General features: G+C 39.7%; 1 protein-coding gene across 5 annotated transcripts in view; it reads left to right on the forward strand.

Moving 5' to 3' along the window:
* The first annotated feature begins 468 nt into the window (after window positions 1-468).
* The window catches only part of LOC108664791 (recombining binding protein suppressor of hairless), a 55,604-nt gene continuing 29,281 nt past the window's right edge, over window positions 469-26,791 (forward strand). Inside the window, exons 1-3 of one of the 5 annotated variants that reach the window (XM_018151479.2) lie at window positions 469-942; window positions 24,637-24,765; window positions 25,332-25,677. In XM_018151479.2, coding sequence (XP_018006968.1) covers window positions 784-942; window positions 24,637-24,765; window positions 25,332-25,677 — 634 coding nt within the window. In that variant the 5' untranslated portion in view covers window positions 469-783. Of the gene's footprint in view, window positions 943-22,743; window positions 22,851-24,636; window positions 24,766-24,955; window positions 24,960-25,045; window positions 25,062-25,331; window positions 25,678-26,310; window positions 26,318-26,791 lie in introns of those variants that run through there. The other 4 variants (XM_018151483.2, XM_018151481.2, XM_018151480.2 and 1 more) reach the window with 4 other exon arrangements.

The following is a 26,791-nucleotide window of genomic DNA, read 5'->3' on the forward strand; positions in this document are numbered from 1 at the left end:
CGCATTCTGTTAGCTAGCCAATTTACATCGGAAATCATTAAGTAAAACAAACGCTCTAGTATTGTCAGTTTCACGAGTATTATGATCCTATGTTGCTGGTTACTAGTGTTAGCGATTTAATGTCTTTTTACTGAAATAAATCTGGTGAAATTTGTTGATGGCTTTGCCATCAGCCGGTTTTAAAGCCCATTTTCTCACTGTAATATCTGATGTATTTGATATGAGTTTAGCTGGCTCGTAGATGCTGTCGAAGCTTGTAGGAGTACTTAAGATGCGCGTGATCGACCCTGGATAGGATAGTGGCTTGGAAGTGGAGAACCGCGCGCGTGGCTGGGAGGAGGAGCGCCGCGCTGGCAATGAAACCGTCACGCGCCGAGCCCGGCAACCAATGCGCAGGCGCAGCACCGACGAAGGCGGCGCTAAGACGATTGCCTGTGCAGCGGAGGCTGTGATAAGACTTGGCACCTACTTCTAGTAGAGAACCCTAATTCAGTCCATGGGAACCTCGCGTGTGACGTGTGCCTGTCTAAAACTCTAGCATTGCACCGCTCGTTCCTGACTCTTACTTGGCTCCACATTCCCTCGTAAATACATTATTGCATTCCATTCTAAATTGCGTTATCAACAAGTGATCGGTGTGACAGATTTGTTTTATACTGTGTTTCTGTTAATTAGAAATTAATGCTCTAGAACTTCGTCCTGGTTAAATAAATATTGTACAGGTTTTGGAAAAAAAACAGTGAGGATATTCCTTGTGTACGTGTTGGATATGCCGAGTTTAGCATGGTTGCTCGCGTCCTCAACAAGGAACTGAGTACCAACATGAGTTCTCACACTCAGTACACGGAGCTTCATAGTGCTGCAAACTCTGCATGCAAGAGGGAAGAGGAAAGCATTTACAGCAGCATGACTTCTCATCTGCAGTATCCTGAAGAACAACAGGTAAAGTTCTTTTCATTTATTAATGGTATGGTTCTTGTACGGGTACTCACCTATAGGCTATAGCAATTAATTGTGCTACTCGCAGACCTTATAACGTCTATGTTCTCGGGTACGTCAATCGTGCGGTGACATGCATGGCGCGCAGCAATAAAAACGTAGGGCTAAATCAACCGTTTGTGGAGCTCAGTTCGTCCGATCCTTATTAGCATCTTGCTTACTTTTCATCACTGCAAGATTGAGTATATGTTATCAAGTGTTACTCTTGAGCGATCGGTGTTGGAAATTTTATTTGACAACTATGACCAACTGCCTATTTTATCATGTATGCTGTAGCTGTAAACTCATTTCATTACTGTGAATTCTTCCGTTGAATTCTGCTTATAATATTTTGGGAATAAGTTGTACTTCGTCTTGAATTCATGTAAAACGTCTATTATGGAACAAGCGTGGTTGCTACACGCGGGCTGCGTTACAGTTCCCGCCAAATCCCTCGCCTATATATACGCACACGATTCATTCAGCACCAACGATCGATAATCTCTCCGCTGGAATGCACTCAAATCAGTGCGTTTGTTGGTGCATTCCAGGTCATAACATTCCCGAGGCTATCCCGTGGTATAATTCGTAATTAAATATCATTTTACTTTTAATGCCACTAATTCTGCCCGCTATAATAGTCAGAACAATCAGTGCGTTCAGAGTTAGTCTTATATTAGCTGCTGGTTTTTAAATTATCCGTGAAAAATAAGATCTGGTCGTTTTAAGTAATGAGTGTGGAACTTGGTGCTACATAATTACTACAGCTGCGACGTCGCCAACATTTTGTCCAGACGACAAGCCTTAATAATACTTCGAAATATTCTTGGGGTCATTCATTTTAACTTTGCTCTTCAGATGTCGAGCTGGTATTGGCCATGCAATGTTGCATTTATATTCTATGTGTTCGAAGAATTCATATCATATATTGATCTCCGCGTATACTATAACGCGACTTCACTTGGTTCAATAATTTATGTTAAAATTTTAGCTGGATTGATCAATCTGTACTTGCATGGAACACGATTTCGACGGCTGATAATACAATTACGGTACTTCTTCGCAACATATACTCGAAATTTGATTATCTTCGATTACTTCTTATGGTTTAGTTTAAACCTTATAGAACCAAAATTATAAATAGTCTCACCTACGTTCAATAAGAATCTAAAATTTGTGTTTATTTTATCTATATATATAGACGCAGAAATGTTTGCCCTGACTTAACCTGACTTGTTAGAATGGTCCATATCAGATTGTTTACCTATTTTTATATGAATGCATGTATAAGCTCAATTAACTATTATACTATTCAGAGAACTCTCTATTATCCCTCTTTATTATACTATCTAGAATTCGAATTTCTATTTGACACTTCGATTGCTTTCTAATGCAAAATTTGATCCGCATCCGCTCTATAGCAGTATTTTATCGAGCTTGGATGAGGAGTATCTGCATTGTTTTCAATACGCATCAGAGACTAGTAACGTCCATTCACACCGTAAACTCTGTACATGTAGTACAGAGTTTACGGTGTTTACAGAGTTTACCTTACTATTGTAAGGTTTACAGTTCCTACCAGAAGCTCATTTTCTTATTGACTCGTCCAGGTATAGTTGATGGCTTGCTATATATCGGCATCGGAACGCGTTCTACACGCTAATGTGAATAATTACCAAACTAACCCCGAACGTGTTGCGATTTTTTTTTTCAATTTGGTTACATATGTATCTGGTTGTTCTGAATTTTTCCTTTTGCAGCTTATGTTCATGTCTGCGAGAAGTAACGTCTCTTGATTGAGGACTTTACATTAACGATTACTTAAATTACAGCCATTGATTGGGTACGTTATTGCAAAACTTCACAGAGGTGCCAGCATTCTTCTTTTCTGTGTTAACTTATATTAATTATGACGCTAGCGATGAACACGAGATAAATCCGTACAATTTTTCACTTTCCGAACGTATATAGTACCATGCACTGCTTTAATTCCTGAAAGTTTTGTTGTTATTATCAGGAACGCCAGGGACATTTTAAAAAATATTTTGATTTTTAATGCCATCGAACTTCTTCTGATAATATTTTTCGTTGCAAAGCATGCTGATTTGAGGAAAACATCATATGTTTAATTGCTTCTATTTAAGTATCACTGATGTACATGTCATGCCTACATTTTATTGTGACGCCACGCAGCAGCTATTCTTAATTACTCACGCAATCATCCATATGTTGTGACGTCAACAACAATCTTAGTTGTTGAGACCATTGGTCATCTTTACTTGTTAAGATGATCTTTTTATGTCTACTTATAGACCCGCGTAAAAGGCGCACATTCCAGCCGTTTTTAGAGCCTCTTGGTTTCATGGCTTGATGAATTTTCCCGCATTTAACTGTTAACTATAAAGGATACACTTAATTAATCTAGCCACAAATTGCAAAGCTATCAAAGATGTATCACTTTGGAGCCGTGAAATTTCAGTCCTAAGTATGAAATCTTCTGTCTTGTCCTAAAAAAGAAGAGAGAACAACGCTCGATCGTGCTACAGTTAGGTTTAACAAATTACTGCATGGATAGAAGGCACATTAATTTCTAATTAATTTTCACAGTAGAAATGGCCTCCCATATGCCATGGATAAATTTGTCTTTACCCATGAACACGTACGTTTAACTCATTTATACAATTGGCTTCTGTCAGATTTTTATCTAAGGCACCTTTACAATAAAGGTATATTTTCACCAGTGAATCAGTAATGCTTATTGCTTCAATCCTATTAAGTATTATTTTTTCTTTTCCAATACTAGATAAAATTTCACATTAACCACACTTCAAGAATTTACATTGGCAAAGTTACTCATTACCTACAAATATTCAAGTGAAATACATGGAAAACTATAGTGTTAGGTACATATTGGTTCTGTATGCCCTCAAAAATCTAACCATCCAACATACTTTTAAAAACTACGCAAGCACAACTATATATCACTTTGGTCGTTTGGGACTGCAAAACATTCATAGAACTTATTAAAGGTTTTGTACAGTGATATAAATAAGTTTACCGTACCGAGAAGGTTGAATCGAGTTATTCTGGTAAAACATTCTTATCAAGGAATGATCATCAACAAAGTGCCTATATATGTAGGTCTCCATCTGCTGAACGTACGAGGTGAACTTTTTATTCATATATTAATTTTTGTAAAAATAGACTGGTTCGAACGAATACGACATGAATTTATTTTCGCTCGTTTTTTTCCAGTCAGCCGTATGTTATGGTTTTCTGCTTCAAAACCCCAACCGTAACTTAGCATCTTGTGCAAAAAAAATATATATTGCTGTAAATTATTTGTTTGAATTTTGAAGTAAATTTTCGCTTTGAATGGAAAATTCTCACTTATTTCAGTTAATAGAAAAACTATTCAGCGCTTGAATTTATACTTTAGTATACAAGACCTACGTATATATATATATACAGGTCTTCCAAATCAATGTTTCTCACTGTTGTGTTCATCCAACAGAGAGGATTTCGATGCATCCTCGAGAGTGAGCTGTCGATGTTCGCTATGTATTTCATTGAAATAGTTCAATATAATATACAAATAAGAGCATTTCATTGTAATAATAGCAAGTTCTTTGTCTTTATACTTCAAGTTTCTTTATTATTTTATGCTGCTTCAAGTCTGCAAACACTACCTGCGATTCAAACTCTAAGTTGGTGATTAACCAGAAAAAGTATTTGCGAAACTTGAATCCTCTAAAAACGTGCGTGTATAGACAAGTAATTAATTCTCTGGGGCAATTTTATAATGAAAAACTATTCATGCTCAGATTATATTATTTGCGACTATTCTCATTGTGATATTGTTCATATTTAAATTGACTATACAACATTTCAAATAAAAATAAAACATATCCGAAGTTTGGATTACGATCCCAACTTTTATGGAAATTTGTATGCGTGTATATGCATGAACGTGAAGTGTGTATATAGTTTGTCCTGCATGTATGCGTGCGCGATGTGATGCGGCAATTCGTAATGGCAGCTGACAAGTAATCTTAATTAATTATGCTCTTTAAACAAATAATTCTTACTAATGGCGTCCACTCACATGAACAATTAATCCTAACACACGAGGCTATAGTTGTCTATATACCCCGCATGGCTGCAGTGATATATCTGGTATACATTTTCCTAACTCGTAACCATGGCTATACATGAGTCTGTTGAAAGCCATGGGTATAACTATATGAGAGCCTTTTGTGACCCACAAAATTTCCTGGTAGGTAAGTAAATTGTATTTCGCAACATTTGTTGTTCATTTGATTTTCCATTGTCTCATTCAAAAACTTGATTGTCTGTGGTCTTCGCATGTAAATTGTCTTTTGTCCACGGTTTTTTTGAACGAAATACGAATCTTTCCATGCATAAGTTTGATGAATGGTTTTAAAATCGAACGAAATTTTTCACGGATTATCGAGTGCCCGGGTGGTCTTTTTGCCCGAATTTTACGTGTGCTTTTCGATGCACAGTTTGATCTATTCTGCGAGTATTTAAGTGAATTATTCGATGTTTAAGTTTTATATCACTTGCTAAATTTTATTATTTATTTGGAGAAAGGTGTTGTATTCGATGTTTGAAAATTTAACTGTAAAACACGCATTTGTTTTGCCCGACCATCTTATGAATTATTAGGCGGAGAACTGAAATGTAAGATTGTTGCTCGCACATATTTGAATTCTCAATGTAGTTCTTATATTACCTCGGACATTTCCAGCCCTTTTGCCAATCGAACGCAATCGAAAATATAAGCCAAATGAAAATTATGGAACGGAATCTGCAGCGTCTTCTCCTTAGTGATATGAAATGAAATGCTGAATTTTCACCTCTCATCGCTTCTAAGCGTTATCTTCCACTCATCATCCTGAAATCTTCGTCATTTTTATTTTCAGTTCTCAGAAAATAACTCCTCATCGAACTTCATTTCGAGCGTTGTAAAAAGTTAAAAATTTTTTAGCAATGTGTTTTCTTAAGTTGCTGGTCAAGACGGCACCACATCCTTGGATTAGTTACAGTGCGCTTTCTTACGCACTCAATTCTATGTATACACTCGCGCGCGTGTCGTCTTGAGAGATGCGTGAATGCTCGGTGGTTGTGCGCTAGGGCACGTGCCAGCACGTTGGCCGTTATGGGCAGGGGTGGGGGCATGAGAGGAGTGCAGGGTAGAGGGGGGAGGTAAGGGTATAAAGCAACACCAGATGTTGGTGACAACCTCCATATCCGACGCATTTGCTTCCTAGGTGTTTAAATAGCTGAACGCTTTTCTCCATATAATAATTCAATGATTCCTATTAAGACGTGAAATTGCATTTGCTCTTCAGTAATAGAAAGTAGTATAAAATGATTAATAAGTTTTATTCAAAGTATCCGCATTTTTTGAAACAACATAACTTATTTAGTAATGAAACGATCTGATGTGATTGCTCTATTTTCGACATTACATTCAGATGCAATGTGGACTTCACAATCCAATGTCAGTGTTTAGCAACGCATGGACTGACAGGGAGATGAGGGAGGCCATGGGTATAGCAGATGTTGGTGACATAAGGACCATCGTCCTAACTCACGCACTTCGGAAGTGCGGTGTCCTGTTTCTTGCACTCTCATTCATCCGTGCCCGCGTGCTGGCTTCCATTTAAAACAACTTGAATAAGGTACATGTAAGATTTTAATATATAATCTTTCTTACCTAATTCCGTCGTGAAGTTTATTTTACGTATAAATAGCCTTGTTTCTATTTGTGTCATGCGTGATTACCTGTTATAGGAATTTCATATGTTGTCTGAATGTTTGCAAATCATTTTCAGTGCATCGAATTTTCTTGCTCAAACTATAAGTTGCAATTTTGCGAGTTATTATTTGGATGCATTAAACATTGAAATCCCAGCCTGTCAGGAAACCTGTAGTTCTTTAAATGAAATAATCATAGTTTGTCCATATGTCGGTGATCCTGCCAACGTTTTGTTAGTTTTCTGCGCACGATTATACGCCTATTTTTGGCTTAAACGGACGGCCGGGATCTAGATGGCATAAGAGGCACGGGCTTTTAAAATCAGTGAATGTGTCTGGCGGTGCACATTGTGATAGTGCAGCTGCCGCTCATTATTGGTACAGGGCGAGCGAGATTCCTCCACAGCTGGCAACATTGCTGCGCGTCTAGCCCTCCTCCTCCTGCTCCTCGATCCGACCATCCATTTGAAAGAGCCCGGCGGCAGCAGCGTTCAATGGTTCAATGGCAATATAAGGAGCAGCCGAGCATCAGTTCCTTCTTTTCTTGGGCCCTCAGCATCGGCAGTTTTCTTGGTAGGTCTTTTGTGTGGCCCCAGCGACCGTTACTCTCGTCAATGCTGCCGTGCGGAGGACCTTTAAACTGCTTGGTCTGCCGGGAGCGGGAGGCATTGTTGCGTGTGCCGCATGGCTCGGCTTCTCGAGTTACCTCAACCTCCTCCTTCTGCCACTGGCAAGGCGCGTGCCCTGTGTGCCTTATACTTCCTGTGTGTATACGTGATGCCGATCTGCTTTCTGCTTCCCTGCTGTCATTTAAACCGTTACACTCGTCCTCGTCTTAAAGGTTCCCTTAGGATTATAGGAAGCTGTGGCAATGTTGCGGTTCCACTTTGGCCCCTTATTCGCGCGCCTTCAAAATCATCTTCCGCTCTTGACATCTGTTTCAAGAATATTTATACGCGCGAATTCTTACTTTCGGTCTGGACTGGAATCGATTATTTTATTTTGTTCGTCTGGATGTATTACAAAGGTTTTCTTCTATTCCGAATTTCTATTAGGCTTGATATTCCTCTTATTAGAATTGAAGTGTTTACTGTTTATATTTTTCTACAAATAAATTCCTCTGCATTAACTCGTCTTGGTGCATGAATCAACTTTCAACTTTGTTTTTTTTTTATTTAATTCATTTCGAATGAAAATTAATTTAAAGTTGCTGTGTATCTGCCATCTGTAACCTTTATTTATTTTCTATTCATCCAAACGAACTTAGCTGAACATGGATTCAACGAATTCATTTTCGTAGCAAAGATTGGGGTATATTCACTATTTAACTTGTTAAAGATTTTTTTTCATATTTCGGGAATTAAATCTTTATATGATTTTCAGAAGTAGTATTGGCACGTCATGCAATATCAGACGAAGCTAATTTGATTTAATGATTCCTATTATTTAAAAATGTATAATATGAAGAACACAGAAACAAATTAAAGGATAAGCGCTCAGTTTTATTAGGCTGCTGCTGACTCGGGCACATCCTTTTCACGATTCCAAACGCGGATGTTCTTTCACTATGCTTTAATTGCTGAACTTTGCTGTATATGTCGCTTATTCTTCCTAAGAGTTCTTTCTGTTCTCTCCCTGAACTTTAAACACCGTTTTTCTCCTTAATATTTCTGTTCCCGACTATTGTAAAAGTAGTTTTCGCTCCGAATTTTGGCCCTTCGAACATATATATTCTCTGCCTCGACACGCTTCACGAAATTCTGCTTCGCGCCTCCCTTAAAAGATTGCCATTTAAATCAGTGAAAGGACATTCCAGAACCGAGCTTTCAAACGCTCGCCTTTCAATGGCGTTCATCTGTCCTCTTGTATATATGCGTGCCTCCAGCTTGTTACTGCTGCTCATGTTGCTTCTACCACTGCTTTTACTGCTGCTGCTTCTACTTATTCTCTTCTCGTCATTTCTATTGTTGACAATATTTTGGTTGTTCCTGTAATCATTGATATCACAATTTAATTTTTAGTGCTGTGGTTGTTCTAGTTATTTTTACATCAGTCATTGAATTAAGTCACTGTATTATTGCTTTACACTGTAAACCCCATATCGAATATATATTTGCATAATGTTTTCTTAGCTATGAACATTTCTTGCTTCCAGCTTGGTTTGTGATATAATTATACCATTCATTACATTACATTTGATCTTTAACAACTGAATCACAAAAATAATTCGTGATAAATTACTTGCGTTTTCTTTTAAATTTTTCTTTGTATTTTACTGCGTCATAATAAAGTACTGCGTAAGTCATAATTACTTCGTAGAAGTGACTATATAGGCTTCATTCAAAACGCTACGCGTACTCTAAATATTACTAAGCCGTGCAAATGTCACGCCGACGATCACTTATATCCGCCCAATACTAATTTATTTAAGTGTCTATATAAACGCTCTTCTTATCGCAGTTCTCGCTTACACGCGGCCGTTGTTTGAAGACCAATATACAGCAAAATGTTCTTGCTATGAACACTGAATTTACGATAAGAACTGAGCGGAACCGAATATAATCAAGAAATATTCTCTTATGAATTTTAAGGTACTCTGAAAGTTACCATTTGTTACAATACTTTTACTACTGTATTTATACTTAATTGCCACTGATTTGGTGATTTTCTTTTAAAATAGCATTTTTCACATGTCTTGGAACGTGTGAAGCTTCCATTATCATAAATTTTAGGTTAACTTACCAAGAATATAGGTTTATAAATTTCATAAACTTCGACTGAATTCAAATTTTCTATTTGTTGCATAAAAAATGGCATAGCGATTTTTTTCCCTTCAAAATATGCCATCATTTCTTACTACCTCAGGAACTTGCGCATGGCCAGCAAAATCTTTTTTAATTAAATAAAATTCCTCGATTTACAGTGTGATAATTGAAAATTTCTGATTTTCAATATTGGCCTTTACTTTCGTTGATAAACGTAACAAACCCACCATGCGCCATAGACTTGCTCCAACGATGAAGTCTACGGGTATTATTCATGATATTTCACTGTCTAGTGTCATCACCTTATACGCGATTTGGTTCTATTCAATGCGTCATCGAACTCAATAATTAAAACGTTTGCTCATAAGTATTACAATGTTAACGTTTTGATATCGCATATCTTACGCCCAAGCGCTTAATGCAAGGGTTAAGGTTGTAGTTTGTGTAATAAAATTTGCCTAGCAAATTTTCAAATGTTACTTTATAAACTTTCATTAGGGTTTGTGGAAGTGAGCTCATCGCCTTACTTATGGTCCGGTTCTTAACGCTATTTATTGTAGAACGCAGTTGTATGAGAGCAGTCGTGCCGTCCCTTGCAGCGCTTCGCTCAATACGTCTTTAGTAACCTGGGTCTCCTGTCGGCATCTATGCAATCTCAACTATAAAGACTATGACTTAGCATTTGTCTTTGTTGCATTGTGCACTCATGCAGCAGGCACTTTGTGTTTGTGCATTCTTAAGTTGCTACGGTGTCCTGCTATAAACTTACCTACACGAACCACTGGCTTCTTCATTTCATGGTCTTTCAGATATTCTTCTGATTGTTTTCGCCATCTGCTTTGTGTGTTGGTCGAGAGAGCGTTATTTAGTCTCGCTAAACAAGCGAGTTTTGCTCACATCTTTACCATTTAAAAGACTTTGGAAGAAAAAGATCGTTGGTCTACCTATTTTTGAATAAAAGAAAAAAGCATTTCAACTTAGCTAAACTCTTTGGAGTCCATTACAAAATTTCAATTGTTGGTGGTATTTTAGTAGATAGTTGAAGTAACCCGTATGACTCGAATTAACTCTAATTGACGGAATATTCTACCCAAATTTTCCTGTAGTCTTATTATCTTTGAAACATTTTGGCAAGCTTCATACAAAAAGAGCGCTTCTAATTGACTGTATTAAAGGTTTCGCTTCGAAGCATCCTTTTACTGCGAAATCTCCACGTAAATGCGGATCATTCATTGTGTATTCAATCTTTCAGGGTTATATTCACCGTGACTGCAACCAATTGTCATTTTCTTTATTTGAAGTTTGAAGTCCTATGTATAAATTGTAATCTTAAATACACGTTTGTGACTTCATTTCCATCCTATACAATGTTAATTATATTTAATTCAGATTTACCTTGACTTATATTTAATTCAGATATACCCACAAAACTTGCTAGTGGATTCAATTTTTTCGCACGGGATGAATTTATTTAATAATTAATAATTATTTGATTAATTATTAAATAATTGTTTATTAATTAATTATTAATTCATTAAATAATTAATATTGTTAATATTTAGAATAATTTATTTAATTTTCTTCACGAGCCAGTCATTCAGTTTGATTGAAGATGAATGTACTTGATCATGGCTTTCGTAGGCATAAAGTACATTTAATTGTCCTCGAGTTTACTCCGATCAACCGTAAGCAAGAAAAGCCATTGGCATCCGCCCAATTAACTTTTTCAAGTTTGAGATTTGACGTGCGTACGGCGCCCGTTGTATTTGTAGGCTGCCGCCGTTTTGCTTTTTGCCGTGTGTTCGAAACATATCAAGACTAAAGTATTAGTAATTGAATTAAGTAATATGTTATAAATTATAATTTTGATGCGAAAGTTCAACGGATTTTTCTGGGCGTTTTGTAGTCACTCAGATGTCCGTGTATTATATCACCTCTAGTAACTGTGATATAATGCCAGCAAATACAAACAGTGTTAATGTTATTCTAAGTGTGCCGCAAACAAACAGTCAAGCCACATGTGCCTATATATATAGTTGGCTCCCGTTCTCACGCCTTACCCTGAACTGTGCTACGCAGTGAGAGTTGTGTGGGAGAGTTCTGCGTTACGGCGCGCCCATGCAGGACAGGTGAATGTCTTTTCTTCATTTGCATTTTTTTTTTACTTTCGCTCATTCGCTTCATGCCGTTGCCTATACAAGTCGATTCAGACCGTTTTGCATCTTTAGCTTCGACCTCGAAGCTTCCTCTAAAAACTGTATAACATATTCCCTCTGTGTATTGGCTTCATTTTGCCTCTTCATTTGTTGATCTTGATCTTCCTTGAAAGGCTTCTAAGTTACTTTTGTGATCTATTCTATTTCTGCATAGCTGCAAACATTTCTGCAATATTCGGCTCGTCGTTTGTTCATATACTGCAAATACTTTTTTTCCAAATGTACCTCTCCTGTCACTACGTTTCTGATGTATGGATTTTGAGAAGTGAAGCGTACATTAAACTAGAGCGTACAGTAGTGGCCCGAAGGTGCGACGTGTTTCCTGTGTGTTCAATTACCTTCAGGCCGGGAAGTGGACGCCATTAGTTTTGTCCAGAATTCATTTGAAGCAATAAATTATCACCATTCTTAGGTTTTTGCACCAAAATCACACGAGAACTTGGAATGGTATTGAGCTCATTTCGTCGTAATGCGCAATTTTTTGTATGCAAGTATAAAAAATATGAATTCTCTAAGGAAAATTGCTTCATGTTAGTAGCGTGCCAAAGGAAGACTAGGTTAATGACCTGCTCCTATGAAGTTTATAACATGAGTAATAAATAGATGCATTCAGTACTAATTCATCCATCTGCTAATTGATCGTGTATTTCAGTTGTGGTGAAGAGAAAACATAGATTGAATACACATCGTATATCGATGGTGCAGAAGTGAGCAGCTAAGCTCGGCCAGGCTGAAATGTTCGGTAGCTGGAGCCGGACGCTGCGGTATAGCGTCGCAGTCATTGCCCTCTCCCCGCTGCGGCAACCCTACCACCGCCACCGGTCTCTTCATAACGACGTCATTGCGTTCCCCTCAATACAAGCGCTATTATCTAAACACCTCCGCGTTTCGTGACTCATACGATAATGCGATCTCGACGTCGCATCCAGTCGTAATTTGAGACATTCTGAATCATTCTGCTGCTGAAACGAAGATACACGCGAGTTGAATACGGTGCACTCTCAAGATAGTTAATGATGTAATAATGCTGCATTTGTGGAAAATCCACTTCCATATTTTTAACTTGATTTAGTTTAGTTTTCTTCATTTCAATCAAATTTTTGTCTTCGTCAGCCGTAAAATTGAAAGGAATGTTGGGATTATGTGGAACATTTTTTCGTTTTAAAATTCTTCTCCTGAATTTAGTATCGATCTATTGATTATTCTATCTATTATTAATCATTTCTGCAAGTGTTCGCATGTTTTCAGTGGACCTGTTATTACACGTCAATCCACGTATTACTACTTGTATTGAAGCGCATTATTCGCGAGCAGAAGAGCCGCAAGCTTTCAGGAGAGTCCATAGTTGGGTTTTACGTATACCATTACTACATATAACCCAAATATTCAGCCCAACCCAAATAAAATATTCAGATGGAATCCCTGTTGATGCCATTCAAAACTGAACGTGAACTCACAAGACATTAATGTACCGTTCTGTTGCCGAATGTGCGTGGCGTTATTTTGCGAAATTTTCTCCTAGCGCTACCTAACGCCGGAACCTCTTGAAGTGTTCAATTTTTCGCTTGAGGAGCGACGTTGGCCGGAGAGCTGGCAGGACGCGCGACTCCGCCGGCCCGTGACGCGTGGCTCGCCGCACTGCCGCCTCGCACCCTCCTCCCCGACGGCTCGTTGTATCGCTCGTCTGCTCGATTCCATGTATCCAATCTCTACGTCGACCAGTTGTCTCCTTTGCCGTGTTCAATAATTGAATCTTTACCATTGTACTGAGCCTGAGTAAGGATTTAGTTTGTATCTAACTTCATCAGTTAAGATAGTGATGGTGTTACTCGGATCTATTACCTCTCGTCGTCCTTTGGTGTCTTCCACTAGCTGAATTTCTGGGACACGAAGCGCCGATAGAGGTTAATTTGGGATTTCTTTTACTTCTGATTACCGGGTGGTTATTATGATAGGAATTTTTCATCTGAGGTAAATTTTGAACCTGTAGCCTATGATTGACGTTCCGGTTCCACTGCTTGACACTACAATATGTTGTGGATATAATTTTTTTCGCTCGTGTATGTGTTAATATTTGATATTTTTTGTCGACGGCTGACAATTAAAACTCCGGCACAGAATTGGAACAAACTGAGAAGTCCTGAGAATTTAAAGACTCAAATTGTCATCTCCACCGCGCATTGCGAGCTGTTTTGTTTTACTGTTCGACTGGTCAGTTTTAGCGACCTGGTGGTTGTGTGATTCAGCCTTCACTTCTATCTGTATCCGCTGACTTGCCTGCCTTGGTTGTTGTTTGACGTGATGGCGTTAGTCTTACACCTCTACTGAAATGCTCTGAGCACCTTGTATTTCTGTCACTTGTGTACCCTTGCATGTAAAAACTAAAACATTTAAAATTTTATTAATTTTAGTTTGTAATTGCCCGTGTCATTATGATAAATGCTCTCATAACTGCTAAAAATTGTTACTCTTCTCTTCCGGTTTGCGGCATAATTAAATCCAGCCAAATAAATGCTGCCCATGATTTTCTTGCGAGCTTTCAGGAACGAGACCAGTTTCTCACGCTACTGATTTACCTCCCCCCCCTTACTCCCGCACCCTTCGTAAACAGTCCCTTTCTCCCCCTCCTCCTCACAACCCTTCCTCCTACTTCGTTCGTTCTTATGCACTCACGACTTTTTAGCACGGGAACTTTTTTTGCGTCTGGTCTTTGCTTTCCTGTAATTAAGAGGTGACTTATCAACCTCTGCAAACCTCTACTTCTTCTTCCCATCGCCTCGCAGCTCTGCCAGGCTCGTCTCTAGTTTGGTGGCCGTGTTTTGATTGGATCTCTGGCCATGCAGGAAAAAGTTAACTAGTCAACCGAGGCGTAACTTAAGAGATTCTTAATTGCGTTAAATTGATAATTTAACGTCTTCACCGCATAAACAAATGTACCTATCAAAAATACTCCAGAAGAATTATCTTTTATTTAATAATCAAATTATATAATCAATTATTGCTAATTATAATCATTATGTATATAAATTTAGTACGCACTGTCCGATACATAAAATAGTGCCAATGTTTTTATAACTTTATTGGTTATATGTTGAATAGTTTTATCCATAATTTAGCATCGATACATAAATTCCTATCGTATCTCTGAATATTTTTAACTTGTCTGTATTTAGAAATCACTTTGCAATGTCTTCCTTTTTTTACTTATGATGATCCCGATCTACATGCGTCGCATTCTTCCTACGGGGCTCTCAATATTACGTGTACAGCTGGTGCACGGTGCAAGCACTGCAGTACTAACTCACCGCTGCTGCATGACTATTGTCTCCGATTGATGGCCGAGAAACATGATCAGGAACCCGCCCGAGCGCATGTATCGTCTGGCGCAGGACAGGTTATACCTTTATTCTCGTACAAGTTATCTGACGAGCTAATATAACTGCCCTAGGTGTTGTGTGCTTTGCTACCCCCGTCATAATTGGTATTGAAATTAATCCATTGTTAATGATACTCGTAAAGATATTTTCACCGTTTATTTCCTGATGTTATTCAAGTTAGTTCGTGTACTATTGACTATTAATTTACAGCATTTAGCTTTAGCTATTCCTTGGCTATGGAAATTCCACATCAATAATGTCAGTAATTATGAAACAATTCATAATTGAAATTTTGCTTGTCGGTGCAAGTTTATTTTGATCATTCCTTAAAGTATTTCGTCAGAGTTTTTTTCTTCCTTCATTTCTACGAGCTGACAAAAAGTGAAATAATGATAACTAATAATAATGATAACTGTAAGACTTACAATGCATCTTATTTCATTTGTACCTTTAAAGCGGTTACCCATTGATATTGGTGCTCGTCTCCGTTTCAATGGTCGTTGTGGTATTGTAGATACCGAACATGTCAAGGGCCGCCTGCATTTGCTATGTCGCGACACTCTTTTGAACAGCGCATGCAAACGCGACACACGGAACTCGCAACACAAAAGCTGCCTAGCAAGAATAGCTGGCGCTTCTCTTTCGCGTTAGCGGACTTTGGACCGACGCTTGCGGTGACCGATTGTCTTAGGAGCGAGGTGTCGAGCCTTCCAACTCGCTTATTGTTTCTAAAGCCAAGATTTAGAAGAGGATACGCGACACCTCAAGATGTAATATGTATACACACCTGTGTTGCATGGACACCGCTAGCTCCGTCTAGCGGTGCCTCTATACAAAGAACGAACTGTATGTATACTAAAGCGCCTCACCAAAAACCATTCTTGCGACGAGAACGGCATCGCTCTTAAGTGAATTACGGCCTTATTCCAGTTGCTACATAGGATCAAGTTCACTTCAACTGTGACAGGCGTAATTTATTTTCTTTTGCATCAGTTAGTTTGCGACGCAACTATTTCAATGAAATCCGACGAGGGGATTCAATAATACATTCAATAGAAATGTACATGTTCTTAATCGTATCGTGGCCCTTCGACTGTTTAAATAAGCCCTGAATTCATTTATTTTCATGCGAAATGTCTAAAAATTGTTATTTGTTTCGGCATTATTCATATTTTATGACGGAACAATTATTTATTTTGTCTTTATCTTCATGTTTGCTAAAAAGCAATCCCTAATTATCATTAAGTATATCGACGTTCTATTTCTATAGTTGAAACTTAAGCATGCTAAATACAAAAAATTTAGCTGACCCTCATTTGCTCCGTAGTTAAAAGCAATACATGGCTGTACGCATTTGACCTCGCGGTGCCTCGTTATCAACCGTACTTCACGCAATTCAACCTCGTTTGTTATCCTTTTCGTAAGTATGAGAAATTAGAACCTGGCTTCTGTCCTTATCATCAACTATCATTATTACTTCCAACCAGTTGCTGGAACCTTGCCGCTCAGTAGCTTCATGCACATAACCCGTAACCACGACAACTATTCTACTATCTTGTCCTATCATCCACCACGTTGCATTCACCACCACCTTCATCGCCTCCTCCGTCGTCGTCATCATCACCACCATCACACCGTCACTACGCTGACGACGTCAACAAGAGGCTCAGCTCCATGCAACTGGTAGCGCCACAGTCATGACCACCATCACACCGTCACTACGCTGACGACGTCAACAAGAGGCTCAACTCCATGCAACTGGTAGCGCCACAGTCATGACCACCATCACACCGTCACTACGCTGACGACGTCAACAAGAGGCTCAACTCCATGCAACTGGTAGCGCCACACGGCTGAGCGGATGTGGTAAATTATCTGCAGGATTTACCTAGTGTAATGCTCGTATCCTGCCTCACTCGCCGGCTACTTCAAGTCAGCCACAGAAGACGATCATGCACCTCAGTTTCTTGGGTGATAGACATTTCAAATTTTTCCCTTGTAATTATTATTTTAGCTCTATTTTTGAAATGCGTAAAGCTTTCAATGAATTTATTGCGAAGCAATAAGCTATTAAGAAGCCTTTTCTATACATTTTTTTCGCATGTGTTTTCGTTTTATAGATCTATCTCTAATTTGGTGTTAGCAAGAGATTTTAGACAGACATTGTTTACAGCTATACAGAGAATTAGAGATTTTTCGAAAGAGAAAAATATTTAACCTCTTTCAGCTGTAACCGAAACCCATGATGACGAGCGTATTGCGCGGTGATAACAAATATAGTACTTGAGATGAAAGTTTCGGTACTCGTTTTTGAATGCTATGTGTGTACGTCTTCTAACAAAACACGCGTACGCCTTTTGAAAGTACCTATAAGCCTGCCTTTCTTTGAAAGAACGCATAAAGAGACTAACGTGCATCGCGACGCTCCTATAATCTGTTGTTGCTCGTACGTCTCGTGACTAGAAGGGGTGCCATCCCTGGAATAGGCGTGCGTTACGTCGCGGGTTGGTGCTCGTGGAAGAAGAAGTAGCAGTTCTAGAGAGATGGTTAGGTCACAGGTGACCAAGTAATGGCATTTAATGAAGCCTTCCTGTGCGCTCTTTCGCATGACCTCAACTGATCAACGTTGACTCCCGTCGTCCCTACACCGCACGGCTCTGGCACACACGCTTCTCTGTGGTTCATCAGCGTGCGTTTGTCTTGGAACATTTTTCGTGGCGTACTGATGAGCGGCTCTACTTAATTTTAAAATTGGTTTTGCGCTCAGTGTTGGAATAATTAATTATGCTTTCAGTATGCTGCTGTTCAGTTCTTGAAGAGAAGAAGTGTATGTAGGAAAGTAACAGCTTTCGAAACGTGTGACCACCGCCACCAGCCTGAAACTATCAAGAATTCGATCTGTCACCAGGAATAAACATCCAACTTCTTGTTCATGGCATATTGCAAAAATGCTTGAATACATGCAGCGCCCAAATACAAGTATTTCATACCCAGTGGCACCACAAATATTCTTCACATGTAGCGCCAAAAATGCTAATTCTTCAGTATATATGATGCTTAAATACTATTACTTAAATACAAATGGCGCCCAAATACACTAGGGTATTTTTTGTGCTCTTTCATTTGCTTCTTGGGGCATAAATTATTGAGCTCTAATTTCAAAAATTTCCAAGGCAAGGAAACGGAATGGTCGGATCCCAGGCTGAGATGTTGTTGAGCATTCATTGAATAAAATGTATGTCGTAGCGTAGTTATCGTCACGGTCATAGCCGCACGCGTGCGTACGAGGAACTACGCTTGGACCAGCCTGCCTGCAGGTATGCCATGTGTGCCTATATCGCGGTCCCACGCGCATGGGAACAAATGCCTTCCAATTCTCTTTGGCACTAGAGTCGGAAAACGGCCTGAGAATTTCTCATAGCGTGGTTTGGTCAAGTGACGCGCCCGCCAATCCTGTCGTCGTAGTAAAGAAAATCTGCTTGAACACAGGGTGTTCTGCGTATGAATGGAGCGCGCCATATTTGGGGGCGAGAGAGAAGATAGCAGAGATCTTTATTTGACACAGACCTTATTATTGTGTCGGTATTTGTGGCTCGCCGAATTTATCGAGCGAGAAGTTGGACGAAAGATAATGGGTGTGTTTGATTATAGTAACAGTGACCGTAATCCTTCAGGATTTTAACTACTACGAGAGATACTTGTGTGCAATTACGTTGGTTATAAATTTAAACATTCAGGTGAGCCTGGGCTGCACTTTTTCAGAAATAATCGGCTATGAATAATAATGAAAAATTCATGAATTGCAGACAACAGCTATTATTGACTTGGACTCGAATGAGTAACTTTTTCTATGGAATCGATCACTTTAGCATGATATGACAGTCAACTTTACAGGCCAGAACTTTCAATTAAGAATAAAACGTGATAAACAAATTAAAAGCTGGGACTCGATCTCAAAAATTTAAATCCCTTTGCATTTCTCATCAGCAGCGCTTGGCTAAAGCGAAAAATTTATCATTTTGACAGTAAATCACTTGGTGTTCGCGATCTGCAATGAGAAAAATTTGATCTAAGAGTCGAGGACGGATGGACCGGGTGCAAATAAGATTTTTTTGAGCGCACATGAGCGGCGAGGTGATGTGCGAGCGTCAAGTGCGGCTGAGGGCCTGGGAACGGACTGCGCTCTGGTTAACTTCTCACGACCTGCAACATCCGGACGTGCGCCCTGCATCCGTACCTGCTACTGCCTGCCTGCCCACACGCTACAGCTGTGCTGTCTTCACGTGTACTTACGCTACAGCTGTGCTGTCTTCACGTGTACTTACGCTACAGCTGTGCTGTCTTCACGTGTACTTACGCTACAGCTGTGCTATCTTCCCATGTACTCACGCTACAGCTGTGCTGTCTTCACATGTCCTTACGCTACAGCTGTTTGTGCTGTCTTCACATGTACTTACGATACAGCTGTTGTGCTGTCTTCACGTGTACATACGCTACAGCTGTTGTGCTGTCTTCACATGTACTTACGATACAGCTGTTTGTGCTGTCTTCACATGTACATACGCTACAGCTGTCTGTGCTGTCTTCACATGTACGCAAGTTTTACTATCATCAGCTATCTACCAATATATTCGTTCCAAGCTACTACTATACTTCTGCACCTTCTTCAATCATTTTATTCATGCTGCTCTAGGTGCGGCGAGTGCTAATATTTTATATTATTTGGTAAAACTTACTTCAGCAACTGCATTCATCACATTTTAGGGCGTCCTATTTCTGAATATTCATCTCTTGGAAGTCAATAATACTCTTAGTCTGATTGCCACCTCAATTACTGATAAGTTTTGTGTCGGAGATGTCGAAGTCCCGCATTAATAAGCTAACAGTGATTGAGGTGAAAGATCATGAACTGCGTCTTTTTATCTCGTGTCGTGGACCATCAGACGTAATTGCGGTGGAATTATCGAGACGGTTGCGATAGACTTCGCGGGTAGCGTATTGGTAGGGTGTGAAGTATCTTGAATACGCCAATGAGGCATGCGTGTGGGACTCTACGCATGAAGGTATGAGTTTACCGAAATACTCGCGCAATAGTTATGTCAGGGGCTTCTTTAATTTATGAGAGTTTATAAAATCCTATTGACTAAAAGATCAATTTAGATATAATTAATACTAAAATATTTATTTTGAATTAAATCTGTAATTTGTAACTAAATTATTGCTATTGTTCGGTTTTAGTCGTTAAAAAATGATCGTCCCGAACTGGCAGATAAGATGCTGTTGAGGTAGAGTTCTAGCGGTGCATGGTTTTATCTGCAGAGCTTATGGACCATATTGAGCTGTGATGGTGAGAAGGTCGTGGCCTCCTCATACCAAAAGTGTTGATCTTGTGGCATATAATGAGCCATCCTCTTCCTGTCGGGTCACCACTGCCTCCTTCTCTATAAATACTTCTCTGTAGACGTGCTAGCATAATATATTGTGTACAGTTGTTTTTTTTGCTGCAGTTCGTACTGACGCTGATCCTGTTGTTGTTTATTTGTATATCATCATCTAGCAACTGCATGCGGCCACTGAACTAACTGTATAACATTATGAACGCTCAATTGTTGAGATCATTGGCTATTTACCGACCACTTGTGACATTCCGTTGGAGACTAGGCCGTGTGGGATGTATAGTGTGAACCTTTGACCCTTTTCTTAGTTTGAAAACGTGTTCAACTTAAATGATAGTGAACGATGCGGAGAGTTTGGGATTTATTTTTGACTCTACTCTTTTGGATGGAATGAAAATTCAAATCCATTAAAATAAGAATCAGCTCATAATTGCAGGACTCTGCTGAGACAATAGAAAATTTCACGATACGTCCGCGACATTAGGCATTTAACTCAAGATGCGCCATGTAGTTAGCCACTAAATGCTTAACGTTCTGACGTTGGTGATGCGCCATGTAGTTAGCCACTAAGTGCTTAACGTTCTGACGTTGGTGTTCCGCCATGATTTTAGCTAAGGCAGCGCGGGGCTACAGAAGCGCGGTGCGCAGGGCAGAAGGAGCGGGCGGAGGTTCTTGCGCGGCGTGACCTTGTGACCTGCGACCTCAGAGGTCACAAGCCCCCTTTCTCTTCTTCTTGTTGATGATATCTTGAGGCATGCCAGCCTCAGGAAGCGAGGCGGAGCTTCGTGTGCCAGGTTAAAGGAAGGATCACTCCTGTGACGGGCGACTGGGCGGAGGAACCATGCTACGAAGAATTAATATCTTGAACATCTGATCTTTTAAACATCCGACCTCTTCTACATCTTGCCCATCGAATAATTCTCAATTCGTTTCACAATGAAAATATAGTGTATGTATCATTTGCCATCTTTAACCAAGCACTTGATTTTTTTAACTAGCTAGGTACCGATTAAGCTTCGATTTAGTTATGTGCGGGTTGATTGGTTCGTAGCATTGTGGAGTTGTTGCAATAGATGAATAGAAATGATGAATATATCGTCTAAAGAGGAGGTCTATAATTTTATGCTGGATGATAAAGTAGGTAACTTGATGTGCGTACTGCGTAAACTTCAGAAGAAATGAACGAGCTTACGTTGTTGATTTATAAAATATACTTGTTCGTTCGCTCGCCTTGAAGCTTGGCTATTGTAAAGATTTAGAATTCCTTCCTTAGACCATCTCATTCCAGTATAGCTTTAATTGTCCTTAACGTCTATGCAATCGAGCGAACAAAATTATAATAAAGATTGGGTACCTACCTCTAAACTTTTGAATGTACGAGCGTTTTCACAAAGCTTGCCGAAGAACGCCACTCGTCACTGCCGAAGAACGCCACTCGAAGAACGCCACTGTTTATAAAGGTTAAAATACCCGGTTGGGAATTTTCCCCCGACTAATTTGTATGTTCCTGCTTGGCAGCACAGGATTTTAGGGCGGGTCATGCAGTGCAGCTGCTGGCAGAGCAACAGTCGCAGCATCCTTCGCTGTGTAGGATCGCTGCCATACCGCGCTCGACTGCCGCTCCTGGAACAACGTGTCCAGTCACGCGCTCGCTAGACCTGTAGCTCAACACTCGCTCAGCCCATACGTGTCAGCCCATACGTGTCGTTGATATGGCATATTCCATACACTTACCTTGAGTCGTCTCAGTTATTTCTTCAAATTAGCATTAACATAATTCCATCGAAAAATAGTTTCAAAGTTTACGAAATACTCGAACGATCGATACGAAATAGAACATTTGATAATCTCTATTAATTTGTTTGCTTGTTTAGCAGCAGTTTAACTGTCCGAGATGGAGTTTGCTTATAGGAAGCGGTCATATAGCAAGCCAGTCTTCTGTCTATCCTTCGTTAGTATAATATGTAACGTTAATATGGGTTACACGGCGTCATCAGTTTTTCTGCGTATCATATTTTCCTTCGACTCTTTATCTGTACCCAATGCACGATATACTAGCGCGTAACTGCATGATAGGCTCTGGCTTATTTTCTAAAGGCATTTTTGAGTAATGTTTTATCGTTTGACCGAATTCTTACATATCGTCGCCTTCTTGTTTGTATTTTCTTGTTTCTTTTCATGCGCTGCCACGATTTCAATGATAACCCACGCTGAAAATAATTAAATATTTTAATTATTAATATTAACTTAGAGTTACTACCAATATTGTGTGAAGATTGTAATGGAAACACTGCATTCACACTGGATTGTCATCTGAAGACCTTGCCCAAAACCGTGAGTTGATCATTTCTAAATTTATTTAGCATATTTTGTGCAAATTTTATGTGAGTCAATTATATAGTGAAATCTACAAATACGTGACACCTGTACTCTCTTTTTTCATAAACGAGTATAGCTGCTTTACTGCCTGCATTAAACGGACATTCTTTACAAACAGGTTGATGACAGTCTCATTTGCTGATACGGTATCGTACTTGGAAAAATTAGTTATGGAACGTATTAAGTGCGGACAAAAAAAGCTCATGTTCATACATGGGCTGCATGCTTCGTATAATTAACATATTACCATCAGTTTATCTTCTGTGACAATTGAAAATTTTGGAGATTTTTGCAATTTCTGACCCTGCTTTGTTGTATTTACCTTCGTTTGGGTTACCGCTTGAGCTTGCTAAGGACACTTTCAAATTGCCTTAGTTTGAAGATGAAATTTTTCCCGACAGTTGATGAATTAAATGAGAATTGTCTCGATATCGGAATCAAAAATATTCAAAATGGGTTTTTAGTCACTTTCCTCTTTCTCTTTATTTACATTCATCACAAAGGTTGCAGGCGCGTCATCACTTAAGTATCAGATTTGTCGAGCTATTTGTGCAAAGTGCGTCTAGGTCTTTGAGAAAAAAATTCTCTTCGTCGTCGTTCTTTCCCCAATGCTCTACAGGCTGGCTAATTTATACTGTACTAAGTCTGAAGTCATTAAGTGTGGTCTGTTGAATTGGTGTCTTATTAAGGCACAAAGTTGACCTAATCATCGTCTTTTATTTGTGAGGAGATAAGCAGAGATTAGTCGGCGGAGACTTGGCTGTGGCATTAGGACAAGTTAGTGAGGGAGTAGCGAGTGTCTTGAAGAGGATATAGCGGCGCCCCAGTCGAGAGCTCTGGGAACCTCTGCACCTGGCGTCCCTGGCTCTCTTCTCTGCGACAAGCAGCAGCAGCAGGCTCATGCCACCCTCTGTCATCTCCCTCTCTTCCATGCGCCCTCGCTGCCTCTCTCTCTCCCTCTCCCTCTTTATTCGGTGTCGTGTCACTGATTTTGATATTAACATTTTTAGGATATGTCTGCGGTTTGAGCTCTATTTCTCTCCTATTTTGTATTAAGAAGCTATACTGCAGATTCGCGCATTCCATACAATATCTTAGATAAGTTAGATTTGTCGCTATCGGTCCTGTTTGTTCTCTTCCCAATTTTAATTCTTTGAGCCTATGTGCTTTCATTTCATCGCTCACTCTTTTTGACCCACTTATATTAACGCATTGATAACTCACTGACGTGGTTTAATCTTTATTTTTAACGCTACTGGTTAAAGGGATTTCTATTAATGCAAGTGAATTAAATTTTTGATCATCTGCGCGCTGAATTTGTATGATGTTGTGATTATATTTCTATATCCAGTATGTATTTGTTTTCATGGTTGAACTTGCAACCAGCGGACGTCTATATATCTGTTAAATAAATAATTATGTATTTTAATTATCACGCACGTAACACGCTTACGATGCGATCGTTCTTTCTATTCATCGTAGTCAGGCCGCGCACTGTGATCTTGGTTTACCAATTCTGATTCAATCAAGGTGCTGGCCGCTCGAATATGCGTTTGCGTCATGCCTGCCAACGTTCACGAATTACCGGTATTTTATTTAAATCGTTCCTATCATCACGCTGGCTCATTATAACCATCGTTCAATTGTCATCAACATTTATATTGTAATGTGTGTTGTTGTTGTTGTTGTTGCGTGGGACAAACTTGTCACCGCTAACACATGTGTGTTGTTGCTCCCTCAGAACGGCTACACGTTCAATGGTGTGGACAACAGGCAGGCTGAGGAGTGGGCGAGTTCATCAGAAGGCCTGGGCTCCCCCTACAGCTCTGTGTCATCTCCCCTCGTGCCACAGCACCCTTACTATGCTGCTGTGAGTGTCTTATTATACAGCATCCTTACTATGCTGCTGTGAGTGTCTTGCTATACAGCACCCTTACTATGCTGCTGTGAGTGTCTTGCTATACAGCACCCTTACTATGCTGCTGTGAGTGTCAAGCTTGCTATACAGCACCCTTACTATGCTGCTGTGAGTGTCTTGCTATACAGCACCCTTACTATGCTGCTGTGTCTTGTTATACAGCATCCTTACTATGCTGCTGTGTCTTGTTATACAGCACCCTTACTATGCTGCTGTGTCTTGCTATACAGCACCCTTACTATGCTGCTGTGAGTGTAGCACTTCTTAACTAGTCACTTCTCTCTTCATTGTATCCCTCCCTAGCCACGCACGGCCGTCTGTATGATAGTTCCTTTCTCAAAAAATGGTGTACAGTTCAGCCCTTTCATATTCGCCCATTATAGATTTTATTTCATAGATGCTTATCTCATGCTCATTTAACTGTGTTCATTTTACGTGTTAGACCTCAGAAGTTGCCAGGTATGTACTATTTGCTGACTGCATTTCTTCTATTCTGAATATATACGATTTCTGCGCAGGGCGGCGAGGTTATGACAGGTCTCAGTGGCCTGCCTGCGTTAAGCACTCCAGTCTCGAGCTACCAAGACCTGCCTCACCAACAACTGCACCACAGCAACACCCCCAACCCTCCTCCTCATCACCAACACTTGGACCCACAGCACCACTCTGCTCCCAACTCACAACACAACCCTCCTTCCTCTCACCACCAAAGTTTAGGTCACAGGCCTGTAGATTTATCACAAGCTCCGTCACCACGACCCACTCACCAACCTCACCACCCACACTACCACCACCTCACCGCCCCCGCCCCTCAGCTGCAACACCACCTTCACCAGCAGCAGTCCCACACGCTCCCAAAGTCTGGTGAGTCCACTTCAACGTACTCCTAACTTCTGCTATATCATTCTGGAGCTTTCCTGTGTTATGTTATGTCGCAAAATGCACTGTATATAATCCGCGCGTTAAAAGTCTAATTTTTAGATTGCAAAGCTCGCTAGGTTATGGCGGCCTCGTCTGATTGATTGTTGTTCAACGCTCTGATTTCATCGCTTGAAGACAACTTTTCTTCAAAGTTTCATGATTTTGATCAAAGAAATATTATTCAACTCAATCCAACTGAAATCGTGCTATTTTCTCGTCAAATGATTTAATTCGACCTATACATTTAATACTTTTCCCAATGTTAGTAGGTATTTTAATTCTCCGATAGACTTGGTCTCATTAGAGTGAAAATATATTTATCAAGATCATTTTTAGCTCGAGGGAGGAAAAGTTATTGTATTACGATATGACTTCGAATACTTACAAAGAAACATAACCTGCTAAGTGTTGGGCGAAATGTTCAGCGACGGCCTGACCATATACCGACATAATAGGCAGTGTCCAACGTAAGAATAAATGTGTAACCAAATTACTGTGATATTATTTGGTTATAACGCCTTTACCTGCCTATGCCAGACCTTTGATAATTGTCTGATTTTAAATGCTGCCTTTAAGGACGATGGTGAGTTCTTGTTACTGTGTTTCTTTTAAGTTTTTCTACATTGATATATTAGGTGATGTGTTGACCGATAAAATTTCTAGATAGGTTTGGTGATTATCCAAGAGAAAACATCTCATTTGTGCATGAATGTTGAATACATAAATATTTGTCCAATACTTCTTCGAAATGTCAAATCTAATCAGCATGCACAGAAGACCTGTTTGCATGTATTACAGTTTTAATTATTTTTATTATTCAGGACGCCTTGTCTTCCAATTAATGTAGTCTCTACCTGTTCTACTTCCTTGTGCTTGTGAGCAAATCGATTGTTTGTATATTCGTGTCTATATAGTCTGAATGTAATAATTGTGGTAAGTTTAGATCATTTGATCATTTACTTCATATTAAGGCTCTACATCAGCACCAAACTTCAAGTCGGCTGTATCGAGAAGTTTGTCCGAGCACGCGCTCTCTGCTGATATGTTCGGCACTTAC

This window comes from Hyalella azteca, unplaced genomic scaffold (assembly GCF_000764305.2).
Source record: "Hyalella azteca isolate HAZT.00-mixed unplaced genomic scaffold, Hazt_2.0.2 contig8859, whole genome shotgun sequence".
NCBI classification, from domain to species: Eukaryota; Metazoa; Arthropoda; class Malacostraca; order Amphipoda; family Hyalellidae; genus Hyalella; species Hyalella azteca.